General features: G+C 42.7%; 2 protein-coding genes across 3 annotated transcripts; both read left to right on the plus strand.

The window, feature by feature from the left end:
• Positions 1-130: 130 nt before the first annotated feature.
• Positions 131-6,406, plus strand: LOC129862613 (zinc finger protein 14-like). 2 transcript variants are annotated; one of them, XM_055934456.1, is made up of 7 exons: positions 131-540; positions 2,531-2,733; positions 2,823-2,924; positions 3,088-3,183; positions 3,317-3,427; positions 3,537-3,660; positions 3,819-6,406. In XM_055934456.1, exons 1-7 carry the CDS (start codon positions 513-515, stop codon positions 6,212-6,214), a joined length of 3,060 nt encoding a protein of 1,019 aa, XP_055790431.1. In that variant the 5' UTR covers positions 131-512; the 3' UTR covers positions 6,215-6,406. The 2 variants fall into 2 exon arrangements, with proteins under 2 accessions (XP_055790431.1, XP_055790423.1); XM_055934448.1 differs by having other exon boundaries at positions 309-540; positions 3,759-6,406.
• Positions 6,407-7,036: 630 nt separating this feature from the next.
• On the plus strand, positions 7,037-18,884 carry LOC129862625 (diacylglycerol lipase-beta-like). Its single transcript, XM_055934468.1, has 15 exons — positions 7,037-7,771; positions 8,146-8,297; positions 8,485-8,659; positions 8,809-9,076; positions 9,150-9,272; positions 9,354-9,481; positions 11,344-11,470; positions 11,584-11,667; positions 11,744-11,821; positions 12,103-12,183; positions 12,269-12,396; positions 12,513-12,581; positions 14,480-14,552; positions 14,685-14,935; positions 17,746-18,884. Exons 1-15 carry the CDS (start codon positions 7,677-7,679, stop codon positions 17,939-17,941), a joined length of 2,028 nt encoding a protein of 675 aa, XP_055790443.1. The 5' UTR covers positions 7,037-7,676; the 3' UTR covers positions 17,942-18,884.
• Positions 18,885-19,056: the final 172 nt, after the last annotated feature.

Genomic DNA, 19,056 nt, shown 5'->3' on the forward strand with positions numbered 1-19,056 from the left:
GCTAGAGCGAAACAAAAAAATAACTCGCTGCGCAGAACTTTTGAGCTGTGCGATCAATTGCATACGGAATAATTTTAGAGCAGGACTGCCGACAAGTGCTTCCGTTAATAGCACAATGACAAAGATGTTTTATTATATTGACAAGATAGTCGAGCAACCACTCAACAATGGAAATAATCCGATTCGTAACAACCTAACCTTTACGAAACTAATAATAACTAATAATTTATTTAATTGCGAAATTCGCAATTAAATGTTTTTGTTGACCAAATTCGATACTCTCATTGACCTCCATACATAAAATCCTCACTTCGTGGTTTTATTTTCGTGGACAGATTTTGGGCGGAGTAAACTCTCTTGCTTCGCCTCTTCCTCTCTGTCAATGAGCGCTTCCCGAGGCAAATCTATGGCGCCTCACATTCACGAACTTTAAGACCGGAAATTAATTTGATAAACCATAAAACAACACCACAGTTTTTGAGTATAGATGTGACTGGAGTGAATACCACACGATGAGCGGACACATTTCAGGAAAAAATGGTAAAATGCAGTAGAATTTGTGATCCAAACTAGTAACGCTACAGAGAAGCTAGCTTTCTAACTTAGCTAACGTTAGCCAGTGAAGTTCACGTTATTTTCTCTTTTATCTAACTATCTAACGCTAGTCAGTGAAGTTCACGTCCTTTTCGCTTTGCTAAACCTGCGAACTGTCCGGGTCAAATTGCATTTATTTTATGCATGGGTAGTTTTACCAAAGAACTCAAGCTAACTAGTCATGTATTAGCTTAGCCACCACCATCCATTTTTGCATTGTTCATCGCAGCGTAGAACGACTGCCCCTTCTCATTAATGCCACGAAGTTCAAGGCCAACCGCGGTAATACAGGCTGTTGTTTCCAGAAAGCAGGGTACTGATTTAACACCCCGTGCCTAAATATTTTACTACGTTCTGGAGTAAATGGAGATTCTAGAAGTAGCCTGCCCCACACATTTTTGGGATTTAAAGGTATACTTCGTTTTCTTGCAAATTAAGCTTTTTGTCTACTTTCCCAGAGTCAAATGACCGTGTGGATACCATTTCTATGTATCTGTCCAGTATGAAGGAAGTTGGATGTAGTTTTGTGAGCCAATGCCAACTAGCGTTAGCGCAATGACTGGACGTCCATGGGTATTTTTTTAAATTTAGCTTGGCAAGTCGGTTAAGGATAAATTCTTATTTACACTGGCTAAATCTGGATGATGCTGGGCCAATTGTGCGCCGCCATATGGGACTCTCAAGCACAGCCGGTTGTGATACAGCCTGGAATTGAACCAGGGTGTCTGTAGCGACGTCTCAATTTCTTAGATGCAGTGTCTTAGACCGCTGCGGCACTCGGGAGCCACTCAGGGTATCTGTTAATTTAGTTAACAATTACACCAGCACGAGTTAGTAACTTCCTTCAAACTGCAGGCTGAGGCATAACAATTGTGTCCAAGAGTTAATCTGACTCTTGGGGAAGTACACAAATCGCCTCATTGCCAAAATCCCAAAGTGTCTCTTTAACTGTTTTCATTGATACATTTTATGGTAACAAAAACAGAATAGAAAATTTGATCACTTTTCTGTAGAGGTGTGGGCAGAATGTTTTAATCTTTTGCAGTGACTTTTTCAAACAAAATGCATGCATATAGCGAGTGCCAAACACTGGCCTTTCATTCTGCAAGATTTGTCTATTGAACAATTTAAAAGTAAATGCTGCCCACATGTTTATGCAAAAGGTGAATTGTTGTTTAATATTTTGTTTATTAGAAACACAATCATGTATTATCTCCTGCCTTGGTACAGACTCTGAGATTAAATAGGCTACTATGTTGTGCTCTTATTGCACAGCAATACTGTAGCCTAGCAATACTGTCATAGAATTCCGGTCTATTTACATTTGAGCATGGTTGGCAATTGAATGAGCGCCGAATAAATAGTAGCCTAATATTTATTGTGGAGCGGGAATACTCAAGTCTTGTCAGAAAAAAAGAGACATGCCCTGCAATATGATTATGATTTAGGCCTACATAATAAAAGTAAAATAAATGGCTCCGAGTGGCGCAGCTGTCTAAGGCACTGCATCTCAGTGCAAGAGGTGTCACTACAGTCCCTGGTAAAAATCCAGGCTCTATGACATCCGGGCAAAAAAAAAAAGGTGGTTAGTGCCCCCATATCTAATTGATAAGCTGTTGTCAAAGCTGAAATGAGTATGACATCCGGGCATTTTAAAGTATACTACATTTTGGAAATGTTCAACTTTGTTCTACTGTTTAGGACGCTTCCTAGAGTAGCTCAAAAAGCACATGCAATGTTTCCAAAAACTGCTCCATGAAGCAAGATGGTGAAGTGCTAAAATGACACTACTTGATCTTGACATGTGCAACTGAAACTTCACATAGGAAACAATGTGGTGGCGTTATCGATGACTCAGTCTATGGTTCATTTGAACGGAATCAGTTGTAACAAAACTGGCATTGCTGTCCTCGTCAACCACATTCTCTGTTTTCAGGTCCCCCTCTTCCTCTCCCCTCTCTGCGCCTCATGGTTCCACCACTGCGGCTGGTCTCAGCAGCCATCTGGCAAACGGTCCAGCAGAGACACGTGATGGATTATGGGATGCTGGAGGAGTTTGTTACCATGGTCACAGAGATGGTTCCAGAGCTTCTGAATCACAGTCAGAGGGCCCAACTTATTCTGGGTCTTCGAGCGCGGGTGATAATCAAACCATTGGAAACATGAGATGATCATATTTAGTATTATTGTACCCACTATGTCTCCTGACTGGTTTGCTCTGGTTTCAGCTGGTCCTGGAGTTGTGTTCCTCCAAGCCAATCACAGACCTCCAGACCATTCAGCCACACCTGGACAGGATACAGACCCTCACACCTCTCTGGGGGGGACAGGTGAGCTCCTTAGGGCAGAGACTCAGCTAATGTCTAAATCAGTCAGTCTTAGAGATTTCTGATAAGACATTGATGCATTTTGGCAAAAACATATGCAGCCTAAATGACAAGCTATCATCTAGATGTCCCGATGAAGGCAACATGTTTATATTATGTGCTTCAGGCGACAGATGCAGAGGTAGGATTATCTGAATCCAACTTTCTGGGGCTGGTTCAAACCCTTCTGAAAGACCCTGATGAGAGAGAACATTTCTTCCAGGTCAGTCAGTATGTGGGTATGGAATAGCCGTGGGTCATTTCCTGACTGCTGTCATGACTGCTGTGTATTTCAACAATTTAAATGTTCTCTTCTGAGAGGTTTTCATAGCTCATATTTCTTTACACTGTTTTAGGATGTTTTTCCTGTAGAATTTGGTCCCAGTTATGACGAAGCTATCCAAAAACTCGTATGGCAATTTCTTTCAAGACTTGAGAAGCTACTTCCCGTATCAAGTTTCCAACAGGTACTAGTAGAAATAAACTCAGATCATATAGAGGAACCATGGACTTGACATTAAGGCACTGTGGGAATTCTACCTATATTCCTTCTAACTCTGTATTTGTCATTGTCAGGCTTCCTCGCTGCTCAGCGATGTTCCCTCTGTTCTGGAGGAATGTGTTGAGTCTGTGTCTCACCCTCAAGAGTTGAAAACCGTGCTTCAGTACCACAGAGACCTCGGCCTGCTAGACAACCATGGTAGGCATCTTTCAGGACTCATGTAGATGTTCGATTTTTTTTCTTCAGTTGGGGTCATTAACATTTATTCTTTATTTAACCATACTATCCTTTTCTAGATACTCTGTCTTCCACCGACGGGGACTGCATTCTCTCAGCTCTCTGTCTCCCTCCTGTAGAAAGGGTGGTGATTTCAACAGAACAGACAGAGTCAGAAACACCAGTATCATCCTTGAATGTCTTCATGGATACATTCACCAAAGAGTTGGAGGTGGACTCTGCAACACTGACAGAGTACACAGAGATGGAACCGGGGACAGGTATGGATGTAGTAGAAAGAGAGGAGAGCGTGGAATGTGAGAGAAAGGATAATGAGGAGCATGATGATGCAGAGTTTGCTGACCCAGAGACTGAAGAGGTGGAACCAGTGTATGAAACTGTGACGGTTTTAGGGGAAGATGGGACGATGGAGCCTTTAGTCAAGAAGAATAAGCTCAAAAGGCACAAAAGAGAGATAATTGATGCCAGTGGCATGCCTCATGGAAAGAAACACAGAGAACCTAGCCCTGCACAAATGAAAAGCATAGACCTGTCTGATAGGATCATAACGTCCATGCTTCACAAGCCCTCAGTGGAGATACAAAGGATTAATACCACTAACCTAACATTGCCTTTAAGACCAGTGAGAAGAAACAGGGGGTGTAAGATGAAGACATTGCTAGCAGGAGAACGGAAACAAACCAAAACTGAATTTTCAGAAGAGAAACGTAGTGTCTGCAAAAGAGTTAAAACACCCCAAAACCCCAATACATGCACAGTGTGTGGACGTGTCTTATCCCGCTTTTCAGACATGAAAAAGCACATGCAAACCCATAACAACGGTCGCACCTATCAATGTCGCAATTGTCAGAAGACTTTCAAGCACTTGTACAATTTGCAAACTCACAGAAAGTCATGTCTGTTTGGAACTGGGCAAAAGGAGGAGGTTCCCTCTGGAGAGGGCAGTAGTGCTCAGTTTACTACGTGTGAGACAGAATTCACACAATCCTCTATAGACCGTAGAACGTGCAAAGTGTGCGGCAAGATTGTGCATCGCATTGGATACTTGAGTACCCACATGAAGATTCACTCAGAGAATCGCCACTATTCTCTCGGAGAAGCGGAAACAGTCCAGAAACCGTCACCTGAAGGAGGGGACAAAGAGCCATCCAGTGGTCTTCCTCTTGAGGCAACACCTGAGGACAGTGACTCGTCCTTCACCAGCAGTACACACCAGGACCCGTCTTACGACCCAGAACCCAGCCAGACCAAAAGACCCAAGTGTTCCAGCACAGCAAAGAAGCCTGACCGAAAAACCTTCCAAAAACATATTTGCCGTATTTGTGGTAAAAGCGTGACTGCTGGCGCCTTTGAGTATCACATGAGAACTCACTCAGGCGAGCGCCCTTTCTCCTGCCCTCATCCTCAGTGTGGGATGAAATTCATACACAGCGGAGGTTTGAGGGCCCATCTCAGACGCTATTGCAAGGTTCAGACAGTTGACGCTGCTGAGCTCGACAGCTTCGACATACGTTTTGAGTGTGACAAATGTGAGAAGACATTCACTATCCAATCAAAACTAAGGAAACACAAACTTATCCACGGCCCGCTCTACTGCGCAGGGTGCAGAAAGGTATTGCCTGACTTACAAACTTTAACCAGACACAAGCTCTGGCACCGGCCTGTTCAGTGCAGCATGTGTGAGGAGAGCTTCATGCTCACAAACCTCAGAACGCACTATCTGGATGTCCATAAGTTCAGCGGGCCGTTCGTCTGCACCCATTGTCCGAAAAGCTACAAGAAGTTCCATTCCCTCATCAAACACGAAATGGTTCACACCGGGAACCTCCCCTTACAGTGCTCCCAGTGTCCAAAAAGATTCATCTACAATTATGACCTAGTCGAACACGAGAAAAGGCACTCTGACGACAGGCCTTGTCTCTGCTGGGAGTGTGGCAAGGCCTTTTATACCAACATTGACCTGAAACAACACATGCAGAATAGCCATGGTGAAAAATCCACAGAGTATCGCTTCCCGTGCCGCCATTGTGGGAAACCTTTCAGGCTTAGTAATTCCCGTGCAAACCACGAGAAGACTCAGCATGGTGGGGTGCGTTACCCATGTACGTACTGTGGTAAGCAGTTTGTTTGTGCAGATTCGTTGAAAAGGCATGATCTGATTCACACTGGGGAGAGGCCTTTTAAATGCAATCATAAGAATTGTGATAAGGCTTTCAGGTCGAGAGCTGAACTGAAGATACACATGAGATACCATACTGGAGAACGGCCGTTCAAGTGCAAGGTCTGTGGAAAGGGCTTTGTTCAAGCCAATTTTCTCACTACGCACTACAGGACTCATACAGGGGAGAAGCCGTATTCGTGTTCCCTCTGTGACAAACGTTTTAACTACCATGATTCCCTGAAGAGACACATGTCTACACACTCAAACGAGAAGCCTTATAAGTGCCTGGATTGTGGAAAAGCTTTCGAACGTAAAACGCTGTTGAATGTACATCAACGATCATGTACATCATAGTATTGAAATGTACACTTTTTTTGCATAATTTAACATAAGTTGATAACAGAGTTGATAAGATCGTGGCCTGATAAATAATTTCCCAGTTTTTTGTTTAACACGGTCAATCTGTAAATGTTCTTCTTTTTCATATTACTGCAGTAATACTTTTCTTCCATAAGTGAAATTTTAATAAAAGTAGAATACAATACATCATTGGAGTTGTATGGTTTTGTGTATGTGTAGCCACACACACTAGGAGCTCAGATGCAAACATGTAATGTCTATTTTAATATATGAGAATTAACCAATGATATCAGGCCACACCCGGCTATGATTACAGACACCTGTGTGTGTCTTTTGAGACTATATAAACGAGTCACCCCGCAGTATTTGTCATTATACCCTGATGAAGACAGCTTGTCTGTCAACGTTGGACATTCAATATTTGCATCTGAGCTCCTAGAGTGTGTGGATCTCCTTTATTTTTCAAGTGTTCCACTCCGATAGCCAGCACCTCGCCTAAATACGTGTGTGTTTCTTTTGCCTCTAGATTTGTGTATGTGTAACCATGCTCCTTTAGTCACTCTCTTTCAACCTGGGCTACATTGCACATACATTCTGGTCTATAAAAATAATTTAGTATGCAAGTATTTTTACATTGTCTTGTGCTAAGAACACAAAACAATTTAAAAGTATTTGGAGTATTTAAAATTGTTTTTCTTATGAAAACACCATAACATAGAATTAGCTCATTGAGCACATTAATTAAATCCCATGAACATCATGGAAATATGCAAATGATAGACAACCGAAGTGGAACTGATATTCACATCACATCGTTTGTTTGGGGTCTTTTAACAGTCGGACACAATCACAAGAAGAAAAACGTTTCGAGCAGCCTATGAGTAGCTTTGTTGTCTGCTCCTATACTGTACTGTCAGCCTAATAACTATTAATCATTATTTTGAGGAGGTTTTTTTGTTGTACTTTCCCTCAGAAACGTACGTTGACGATGGCTTCCAGGAATTTACCAGGAATTAAATGACAGGTCAAGCTGGTGCGCAATCGCAGTATCATTAGCGCACTGTTTGATAAATTAGCTAGCAAATTGAATTCAACGAAGCAAAAATAATCTAGCTTTTTTTTTTTTTTTTTTTTACAAATCCGTGACTTTACAATTAGATTATGAATAAGTGTGCGGTAGTTTAGCTATAAACGAACTCTTACAATCGCAGCCGGTGACGTTCTAGCTAGCGAAGTGCGTTAGCCTAAATTCGAGAGCAGTCCAATGTCAACACATTAACGACGTCCCCATGGCTTTACATCAACAACAATTGGTCGATCGAGGGTGTTGCGAAATGGCAATCTTAAAAAAGTAGTGTTTCTTCACCCAGAGATAACAATTCAGAATTTCTAACACTGGCCAGTTAGCTAGCTGTTCACTTTAACTTGCTAGATAGGGAGATTAATCTCTGTCAAGATGCCTGGAATGGTAGCGTTTGGCCGGCGATGGGGAATTGCGAGCGACGATCTGGTCTTCCCCGGCTCATTTGAGCTGTTCGTCAGGGTTCTATGGTAAGTGTTGCTGCCACACAATTAAACTTGTCCTATCAAAAGTGAGCTCGACATTAACGGTACGATATTTAAACGGAGGGATGATTCATAAGTGTTGTCATTTACCACGTGCAGTATTAAAGACTGCTGTCAGTCATAGCTACCTCGATCCCACACTAGCAACTAGCAAGGCAGCAGCCGAAGGCCAATTTTCTCTTAGTTTGTATTTATCTTATTAGAAAATTATGAAAGCAAGAAAAACAATGTTATCCTCGTTGCTGTGCCCAACCCACAACCACACCATTCCAAAGGTTGCTGCAGTGACCTCTGCTGGTATTGCATTGATGTTTTAATGATCTAATAAAATCAATATGTACCTCTGTCCTGCCCTACAGGTGGATAGGGACACTGGTACTGTACACTCTCCATGAGGGGAAGTTTGACTGTTCTGGTGGGAGAGTTCTACACAGCTACCTGGTGGTTCTACTCATCCTGTTGGCTTTCATCATCCTGTCTCTATGTGCCATCGTTTACGTCAGCGCTCAAGGTGAATCCGGCACACTTTTACTGTTATGATATGATGAGGAATTTACATGAATTATCCACAGAGATAGTGATATGTCAATTTTTGTTTTGTTTACCACTCATAATAATATATTAAAAATAAACAGGTCTGTTTATCATAACATATATTGTCAACATAGAACTCATCTCGGATTGCGTTGCTTCCCTAGGGACGATCACTAACCCAGGCCCGCGGCGCTCCATCCCAGTGCTGGTGTACGTGCGGGCGATGCTTTACGTCCCTGAGCTAATTTGGGCCATCCTGGGGGCCATCTGGGTGTCTGATGACAGCCAGGGCTGTCAGCCTGCTGAGGTGGGTGCCGTCATCGCTGCAGTGGTCGCCAGGTGGGTTGGAAGAACTAATTTTTCGCCCCTGAACGTATACTGTGGTATGTTTACGTGTGGTTAAGGCAACACATATAGGCCTACATGCCCCATGAATACACATTGTCAGTTTACATGATGTGAAATTCTCCCGTCTCCCTCCCTGGCAGTTGGATTCTGCTGCTGTCCACAGGGGTGGGGGTGCTGTTTGTGTTCGACCCGCTAGGCAGCACCCATCCTGGGCCTCAGTCCCAGGAGCTGCTGGGAGTAAGGGACCTGGAGAGCAGTCAGGGCTCCCAGCTCCTGTCCACTGCCCGCTCCGTGGCTGTTGGGGTGTGGGAGAGCAGGCTGAGGCTCCTCTGCTGCTGCCTGCCTCGGGATGAGAGCCACAGAGCTGCCTTCTCCAGCATAGCTCAGCTTGTCAGTGGATTCTTTTCGGTGAGTAAAGGGAACAGGGTGTGTGTACGTGCATGCACATCTTGTTCATTTATTAACTTTTGTGTAATTGTAGGATACAGACCTGGTTCCCAGTGACATTGCAGCAGGTCTGGCTCTGCTACACCAGGAGCAGGATAAGATGGAGCATTGTAGAGATCCAGACGAGGCCCTATCTCACAGTCCCTCATCACCTATCGTAAGTACTGGAGTCAGTTAATTAATCAGTGAGTATGTCAATCAATCAATCAGTTGCCTTGGTATGTGTGTTTTCCGGTAGGCAGAAGATCTTGAGGCAGAGCTGGAGAAGGCAGCCCACTGTATGCAATTTGCTGTAGCTGCATATGGCTGGCCCATGTATGTCTACTCCAACCCTCTCACCGGAGCCTGCAAACTCAGCAGGGACTGGTAAGACTGTGGCACCTCTAATTTAATGTGCTCATCCATATCGATTTTTGAGCCGTGGTGTGAAAGTAATTTGTTCTACATATTTGTTAACGGCAATATCAAGAACAGTGGACATCAGTGTATTAAGCAACTACATGAACAAAAACACAAGCACACACATGTACTGTAAACACATACAGTGGCAAGAAAAAGTATGTGAACCCTTTGGAATTACCTGGATTTCTGCATTAATTTGTCATTACATTTCTATCTGATCTTCATCTAAGTCAGAACAATAGTCAAACACAGTGTGTTTAAACTAATAACACACAAATGATTGTATTTTTCTTGTCTATATTGAATACATAATTTAAACATTCACAGTTTAGGTTGGAAAATGTATTTGAACCCATAGGCTAATGACTTCTCCAAAAGCTAATTGGAGTCAGGAGTCGCTAACCTGGAGTCCAATCAATAAGATCAGATTGGAGATGTTGGTTAGAGCTGCCCTGTTCTATAAAAACACTCACACAATTTGAGTTTGTTATTCACAAGAAGCATTGCCTGATGTGAACCATGCCTCGAACAAAAGAGATCTCAGAATACCTAAGATTAAGAATTGTTGACTTGCATAAGCTGGAAAGGGTTACAAAAGTATCTCTAATAGCCTTGATGTTCATCAGTCCACGGTAAGACAAATTGTCTATACATTTTTATTTTTTTATTTCACCTTTATTTAACCAGGTAGGCTAGTTGAGAACAAGTTCAACTAAATGGGGAAAGTTCAACACTGTTGCTACTCTCCCTAGGAGTGGCCGTCCTGCAAAGATGACTGTAAGAGCACAGTGCAGAATACTCAATGAGGTTAAGAATCCTAGAGTGTCAGCTAAAGACTTACAGAAATCTCTGGAACATGCTAACATCTCTATTGACGAGTATACGATACGTAAAATACTCATCAAAAATGGTGTTCATGGGAGGACACCATGGAAGAAGCCACTGCTGCACGTCTGAAGTTCGCAAAAGAGTACCTGGATGTTCCACAGCGCTACTAGCAAAATATTCTGTGGACAGATGAAACTACAGTTGAGTTGTTTGGAAGGAACACACAACACTATGTGTGGAGAAAAAAAGGCACAGCACACCAACATCAAAACCTCATCCCAACTGTAAAGTTTGGTGGAGGGAGCATCATGGTTTAGGGCTGCTTTCCGAGACAGCTTGCTATCATCGACCAGAAAAATTAATTCCCAAGTTTATCAAGACATTTTTCAGGAGAATGTAAAGCTGTCTATCCGCCAATTGAAGCTCAACAGAAGTTGGGTGATGCAACAGGACAACGACCCAAAACGCACAAGTAAATAAACAACTGAATGGCTTCAACAGAAGAAAATACGCCTTCTGGAGTGGCCCAGTCAGAGTCCTGACCTCAACCCAATTGAGATGCTGTGGCATGACCTTAAAAGAGCGGTTCACACCAGACATCCCAAGAATATTGCTGAACTGAAATAGTTTTGGAAAGACGAATGGTCCAAAATTCCTCCTGACCGTTGTGCAGGTCTGATCTGTAACTACAGAAAACATTTGGTTGAGGTTATTGCTACCAAAGGAGGCTCAACCAGTTATTAAATCCAAAGGTTCACATACTTGTTCTCACCCTGTACTGTGAATGTTTATATGGTGTGTTCAATAAAGCCATGAAAACATATAATTGTTTGTGTTATTAGTTTAAGCAGACTGTCTATTGTTGTGACTTAGATGATCAGATCTAATTTTATGACAAATTTATGCAGATATCCAGGTATTTCTAAAGGGTTCACATACTTTTTCTTGCAACTGTATGTACTGTAAACACATATATGCCCATATACTGTATGTTTCAGCTGTAAGACCGAGTCTGCTGAGTATGACATTGTCGGAGGAGACAATATGGGCTGCCATTTCTCCTCCGTCCTCCACAGCACCGGCCTACAGTACAGAGACTTCATCTACGTTAGCTTTCACAACCAGGTACTTCAACTCGGGGCAAATCTCAAGTGAGATCCTATTCCCCCATTAGTGTGCTGCCTGTTGGCCAGTGTTGAATTTTCTAGTTCTGATAAATATAACTCTTTCTGTTCCAGATCTATGAGATTCCGTTCTTTGTGGCTCTGGACCATAAGAGAGAGGCAGTACTGGTGGCTATCAGAGGAACACTGTCACTACGGGTGAGACTTGTCATCACTCCAAACCTCCTGTCTATCCATTTCAATCTTTCACTAGTTAATGTACATTTCTGTGTAGGATTTGCTGACTGACTTGTCTACGGACTGTGAGAACCTGCCAGTAGAGGGAGTGTCAGGAACATGCTATGCGCACAAGGTGGGCGGAATAATCACATTACATTTACATTTACATTTTAGTCAGTTAGCAGTCGCTCTCATCCAGAATGACTTAGTGGGTGAGTGGGTACCTTTTCATACTTTTTCGTACTGGCCCCCGTGGGAATCGAGCCCACAACCCTGGTGCTGCAAGCGAGGCCACGGGACCAAACTTAACTTCTATTAAGCTTTAATTTCTTAGAATTTCTATCATATCATAACTCATCTGCGAAGGGAGGTATTGGTAGACATGAGCTGGCTGTAACCTCTTATGTTCCACAGGGCATGTCTCAGGCAGCCAGCTACATCTGTAAGAAACTCCTCAACGACGGCATTCTAAACCAGGCTTTCACCATCGCACCTGTAAGAACCCTTACCTTTCCTCTTTCAGAGAAAGTACATTAGTTGTATATAACCTTAAAATCACCAACTGTGTGTGTTTTTTCAGGAGTACAAGCTAGTCATCACAGGCCACAGTCTTGGAGGGGGTACAGCCTCTCTCCTGGCCATTCTATTACGGAGCTCCTTTCCCACCCTGCGGTGTTACGCCTTCTCTCCACCAGGGGGACTCATGAGGTAACAAGTTCAACACACGTCAAAAGAATGCATGCTTAGCATTACATCAAGCATTGATTTAACTTGGTGTAATGTACATAGTATTACATTGATTTCCGTCTGTGCTCTCTCTGCAGTAAAGCCCTGGCTGATTACTCCAAGGAATTTGTAGTGTCTGTGGTGCTGGGGAAGGACTTGGTGCCAAGGTGAGGAGGAGAGGAGCCCCCCTCAATACATCCCTCTGGTTATGGAGACCCTCTGTGCTCCCATGTTTATCTCAGACAAATTGTTTCCCTGAAACAAACTGTGTTCTATTAATGAGTTTCTGTTATGAGTTTCTCACTATTACACATTATTAGGGGCGGCAGGTAGCCTAGTGGTTAGAGCGTTGGACTAGTAACCGATAGGTTGCAAGATCAAATCCCCGAGCTGACAAGGTAAAAATTTGTCGTTCTGCCCCTGAACAAGGCAGTTGTCCCACTGTTCCTAGGCTGTCATTGAAAATAAGAATTTGTTCTTAACTGACCTAGTTAAATAAGGTAAAAAAACAAGTATACTCGTACACACAGTGGACCAGAATAGGGACTGGGAAACACTTGTTCACTTGTAATAATAATAATATGTGCCATTTAGCTGATGCTTTTTATCCAGTGACTTAGTCATGCGTACATACATTTTATGTATGGGTGGCCCCGGAAATCGAACCCACAACCCTAGCAGTGCATGCTCTACCGACGGATCTACAGAGGACCATGCTCTACCGACGGATCTACATAGGACCATGCTCTACCGACGGGTCTACAGAGGACCATGCTCTACCGACGGATCTACAGAGGACCATGCTCTACCGACGGATCTACAGAGGACCATGCTCTACCGACGGATCTACAGAGGACCATGCTCTACCGACGGATCTACAGTTGACCAATCTAGAATTGGCTTCCTATTTCGCAACAAAGCCTCCTTCACTCATGCTGCCAAACTTACCGTCGTAAAACTGATTATCCTACCGATCCTTGACTTCAGCGATGTCATTTAGAAATTAGCCTCCAACACTCTACTCAGCAAATTGGATGCAGTCTATCACAGTGTCATCTGTTTTGCCACCAAAGCCCCATATACTACCCACCACTGCGACCTGTATGCTCTCGTTGGCTAGTCCTCGCTACATATTTGTCGCCAAACCCACTGGCTCCAGGTCATCTATAAGTATTTGCGAGGTAAAGCTCCACCTTCTCAGCTCACTGGTCACCATAGCAACACTCACCCGTAGCACGCGCTCCAGCAGGTATATTTCACTGGTCATCCCCAAAGTCAACACCTCCTTTGGCCGCCTTTTCTTCCAGTTCTCTGCTGCCAATGACTGGAACGATTTTCAAAAATCCCTGAAGTTGGAGATTTATCTCCCTCACTAACTTTAAGCGTCAGCTGTCAGAGCAGCTTACCGATCGCCGCAGCTGTACCCAGCCCATCTGTAAATAGCCCATCCAACCAACTACCTACCTCATCCCCGTTTTAGTTTTTCTGCTCTTTTGCACACCAGTTTCTACTTGCACATCCTCATTTTCACTTATATCACTCCAGTGTAAATTGCTCAATTGTAATTACTATTGGCCTATTTATTGCCTTACCTCCTTACTTCATTTGCACACACTGTATACATATTTTTCAATTGTGTTATTGACTGTACGTTTGTTTATCCCATATGTAACTCTGTGTTGTTGTTTTTGTCGCACTGCTTTGTTTTATGTTGGTCAGCTGGCAGTTGTAAATGAGAACTTGTTCTCAACTGGCCTACCTGGTTAAATAAAATGTTTTTAAAAAATGCTCTACCGACTGAGCTGCAGAGGACCATGCTCTACCGACTGTCAGTGTGTCGACTCCAGTGGAAACTCCTGATTTCTGAGTCTGAATGTGAAAGGGCTATGGTGTACGATGGAAACGATATATTTAGGATCTGTCCCCTTGTTACAGGCACACAGAAAATGACAGCAACTCCACCGCCCTCTCAAACTATTTTTTTTCTCTGAGTTAGCGTTCAAGTGCTTGTTCTGTGTTTTGTTGAAAGGCTGCACAGATTTCATTTTCTCTCTCCATCTCTCAGGTTGAGTTATCCCAACATGGAGGACTTGAAGAGGAGAATACTAAAAATGGTTTCTAATTGCAATAAGCCCAAGGTGAGAACATTCAAATCCAAAATGAAGTTTATTATGAGTAAAATGATATGGGAAGAATCCTAACTTTGGAGAGGGACCTTGATGATTTCTGATGAGTTCTTCCTTCTCCTTTTCTCTCCCACTCCCTCTCAGTACCGTATCCTGCTCCAAGGCTGTTGGTATGAGTTGTTTGGGGGAGAGCCTGATGACTTCCCTACTGAGATGGACAACAGACGGAAGGCGGAGCTTAACCAACCGCTTTTGGGGGAGGAGTCACTGCTGATTCGCAGCTCATCATCCTATCAAGGCCTGGCTTCCGAGGAGTCACCTGTACACGACTCCCACCTGCCACTTTACTTACCGGGACGTATACTGCACATTACAGAGGACGGGCCGTCACGGAGGTGTGTATGAGGCACACACACACAAAGTTTACTTTTTTTTACAACCAGATCTGTATTTAGGATTTTATAGAAGTGTTCAGACACTTTTTGCGATGTCACTTGTTTTTGAGAAACTTACTCCAACCGGCGAGACTTCCTCGTTCTGCAGTATGGGGGCTCGAACAAAACATGAACAAATGCTCCAAAAACATCCAAATACATCCTTTTAGAAACGGAAACACTCAGTATAGTGATGCGTGTCTTTTAGATGTTGTACACATGAAATTGTGTCATTCTGACTTTTTATGCAATGTTATGTTCCATTTTGTTGCGACTTGAGCGATACCTCTCCCTCCATTCTCCACGCAGCCTACACAGAGAATAGAACACCTGGATAGGTGAAACTACTCAAGTAATACAAAATGGAATATAACATTACTGATTAAGTTCAGAATTACACCATTTTGGTTGTAAAAAAAAAAAAAATATCTTCTCTTTGCATGGAGTCTTTAATGTTATTTTGAAATCATCACTTTGTCTTAATAAATCACTGTTTATTTATTGAAAATAACTTTTGGATAATTTATTTCCCTGAGCCTCCTTTGTTTCTTGAAATGCACAGGTTGATCGTGTGGGCATTAGGAAACGAATTTGTAGATACATGTAACAGTATAACTTTAGACCGTCTCCTCGCCCATACCCGTGCGCGAACCAGGGACCCTCTGCACACATCAACAACAGTCACCCACGAAGCGTCGTTACCCATCGCTCCACAAAAGCCTTGCGGCTTGCAGAGCAAGGGGAAACCCTACTTCAAGTCTCAGAGCAAGTGATGTAACCGATTGAAACGCTATTAGCGCGCACCACCGCTAACTAGCTAGTCATTTCACATCCGTTACATACAGTTGAAGTCGGAAGTTACATACACTTAGGTTGGAGTCATTAAAACTCGTTTCTTCACCCACTCCACAAATTTCTTGTTAACAAACTACAGTTTGGCAAGTCGGTTAGGACAGTTAGAAAGTGGTTGACACGTCATTTTTCCAACAATTGTTTACAGACAGATTATTTCACTTATAATTCGCTGTATCACAATTCCAGTGGGTCAGAAGTTTACATACACTAAGTTGACTGTGCCTTTAAACAGCTTGGAAAATTCCAGAAAATTATGTCATGGCTTTAGAAGCTTCTCATAGGCTAATTGACTTCATTTGAGTCAATTGGAGGTGTGCCTGTGGATGTATTTCAAGGCCTACCTTCAAACTCTGTGCCTCTTTGCTTGACATCATGGGAAAATCAAAATAAATCATCCAAGACCACAGGGGGAAAAAATTGTAGACCTCCACAAGTCTGGTTCGTCCTTGGGAGCAATTTCCAAATGCTTGAAGGTACCATGTTCATCTGTACAAACAATAGTACGCAAGTATAAACACCATGGGACCACGCAGCCGTCATACCGCTCAGGAAAGAGACACGTTCTGTCTCCTAGAGATGAACGTACTTTGGTGTGAAAAGTGCAAATCAATCCCAGAACAACAGCAAAGGACCTTGTGAAGATGCTGGAGTAAACGGGTACAAAAGTATCTATATCCACAGTATAACAAGTCCTATATTGACATTACCTGAAAGGCTGCTCAGCAAGGAAGAAGCCGCTGCTCCAAAACCGCCATAAAAAAGCCAGACTACGGTTTGTAACTGCACATGGGGACAAAGATCATACTTTTTGGAGAAATTTCCTCTGGTCTGATGAAACAAAAATAGGACTGTTTAGCCATAATGACCATCGTTATGTTTGGAGGAAAAAGGGGAGGCTTGCTAGCCGAAGAACACCATCCCAACCGTGAAGCACGGGGGTGGGGGTGGTTTGCTGCAGGAGGGACTGGTGCACTTCACAAAATAGATGGCATCGTGAGGAGGGAAAAGTATGTGGATATATTGAAGCAACATCTCAAGACATCAGTCAGGAAGTTAAAGCTTGGTCGCAATTTGGTCTTCCAAATGGACAATGACCCCAAGCATACTTCCAAAGTTGTGGCAAAATGGCTTAAGGACAACAAAGTCAAGGTATTGGAGTGGCCATCACAAAGCCCTGACCTCAATCCTATAGAAAATTTGTTGGCAGAACTGAAAAAGCCTGTGCGAGCAAGGAGGTCTACAAACCTGACTCAGTTACACCAGCTCTGTCAGGAGGAATGGGCTAAAATTCACCCAACTTATTGTGGAAGGCTACCTGAAATGTTTGACCCAAGTTAAACAATTTAAAGGCAGTGCTACCAAATACTAATTGAGTGTATGTACATTTCTGACCCACTGGGAATGTGATGAAAGAAATAAAAGCTGAAATTAATCATTCTCTATACTATTAATCTGACATTACACATTCTTAAAATAAAATGGTGATCCTACCTGACCTAAAACAGGGAATTTTTACTTGGATTAAATTTCAGGAATTGTGAAAAACTGAGTTTAAATGTATTTGGCTAAGGTGTAGGTAAACTTCTGACTTCAACTGTATTTACAAACACAGCACTGATTGGCTGATAGCACTGTTTCAAGCCTACCCCCTTGCCCAGATGAATAGTTATGGTCTATTATAATCAGATCACATTGTGACACAAAAATTCCACGATTTTTTTTCAATCAGCTCTTACACAAAAAGGGCATTATTATCATTTTCACAATTTATTTTGACCTCCGTGTGGAAATACGAAGAAGGAAAAACAACAGGAAAATCACGTTAACTACACTGCCCCTTTAAGTACATTACATCCATGTCTGCATTTGTCATTGACCAAAGTCCTCCACTTTTTCTTTCCCTTCCCTCCTCCTAGGTCCTGTTTTTCCCAGGTGCGTTACCGGGTGCAGTGGTCCAGTGAAACGGCGTTCCGTAGTGTTCTCATCAGTCCCAGGATGATGGCCGACCACATGCCTGACGCTGTGCTCCTGTCGCTTCGCAGTCTGACACAGGACAAGCCCTTCAACCTCTGCCCCTCGTCGCTTAGCAACAGCCACCTCAACGTCATCTGATTCACACTGCTACACACACCTGGACAGGACAAGCCTGACTGTCTTTCGCTAGTCTGACCCCATTCTGTTCCAGTCCTATTTCTTCCTTTCCCCTGTCTTAAATCCCCCCAGCTTCTGTTCCTGTTTTGTCCCCACCCCATGAGGGGTTCCTCAACAGCCAAGTCAAAGGGGCAAGACAATTAGACTCATCAATAAAAGGAATTGCAGAACTGTCTTTCTCACTATGACTTTGGAAAGGGGGTTGCAATTTGATTATTTATTTGTAGTCATTTGTTGCCAATTCATTGGTTATTGCTTTCTTTTGAGTAATTCCATGAAAAACTGTCATTGTGTCATTAACATAAATTGTGCTTTGTGTACATAGTTAGATATTATTGCAGTGTAACTATAATTCCAAAAGTGTACATTCAGATTTTATTTTTACTATTTTTTAGGTTGCTGGTTTTGAAGAGATTGTTTAACTGTGGTTTGTCTTTGTCCTGTGCTAAATGTCTGAGACTTGAGGAAGAAATTGTCCTGGACCACAGATCTAAGATCAGATTATCCTCCACCTAACCATTAGGGTGATGAACAATATCTGACCCTGTATAAGTGGTTCGGGAAAACTTCTACCTACTCAAAGATCAGGGTGAATTGTGCCTATGCATCGCATAACAATAAGTCTCACCAATACTCTCGATGCTTGACCAGTGTTTTGTTTTGCTCCTTGTATGCAGAATGAGTAATGCATGAAACAAATTAGTTAATTTGCATGAAAACAACTTCCGGGTGATATGAGGTAACCTACATTACTCCAGTTTCACAACACATTTTCTGTAAACTTGCTATTAACATATTATTACATCAGGTAATTCAACATTGATGTCAAAGTAATGTAGTTTACATCCTGAATTGTGTATTATTTAGTTTGACGATACAAATAAAAGCATGTCATGTTTCTGTAGTTATTTTTGTATCTGGAGGCAGCTTACATTATTTATCGAACATTTGCAAAGTCCCGAAGCAGCTTTTTTGACTACCTGTTGAGTTAAAACAACAGTACATTGATGAGGCACATTGAATAAAGATGGCCAATTACAGATATGACCAATATTGATGGGAATGAAAACTGGCGC

Source organism: Salvelinus fontinalis, chromosome 1 (genome assembly GCF_029448725.1).
Source record: "Salvelinus fontinalis isolate EN_2023a chromosome 1, ASM2944872v1, whole genome shotgun sequence".
Taxonomy (NCBI): Eukaryota; Metazoa; Chordata; class Actinopteri; order Salmoniformes; family Salmonidae; genus Salvelinus; species Salvelinus fontinalis.

Coding starts and splice junctions, on each gene's coding strand:
- LOC129862625 (XM_055934468.1), top strand. CDS start 7,677: ATGCCTGGAATGGTAGCGTTTGGCCGGCGATGGGGAATTGCGAGCGAC. Junction 8,660..8,808: donor ATCGCTGCAGTGGTCGCCAG/GTGGGTTGGAAG, acceptor CCTCCCTGGCAG/TTGGATTCTGCTGCTGTCCA. Junction 11,471..11,583: donor ACGTTAGCTTTCACAACCAG/GTACTTCAACTC, acceptor TTTCTGTTCCAG/ATCTATGAGATTCCGTTCTT.
- LOC129862613 (XM_055934448.1), top strand. CDS start 513: ATGAGCGGACACATTTCAGGAAAAAATG. Junction 2,925..3,087: donor CACCTCTCTGGGGGGGACAG/GTGAGCTCCTTA, acceptor TATGTGCTTCAG/GCGACAGATGCAGAGGTAGG. Junction 3,428..3,536: donor CCGTATCAAGTTTCCAACAG/GTACTAGTAGAA, acceptor TGTCATTGTCAG/GCTTCCTCGCTGCTCAGCGA.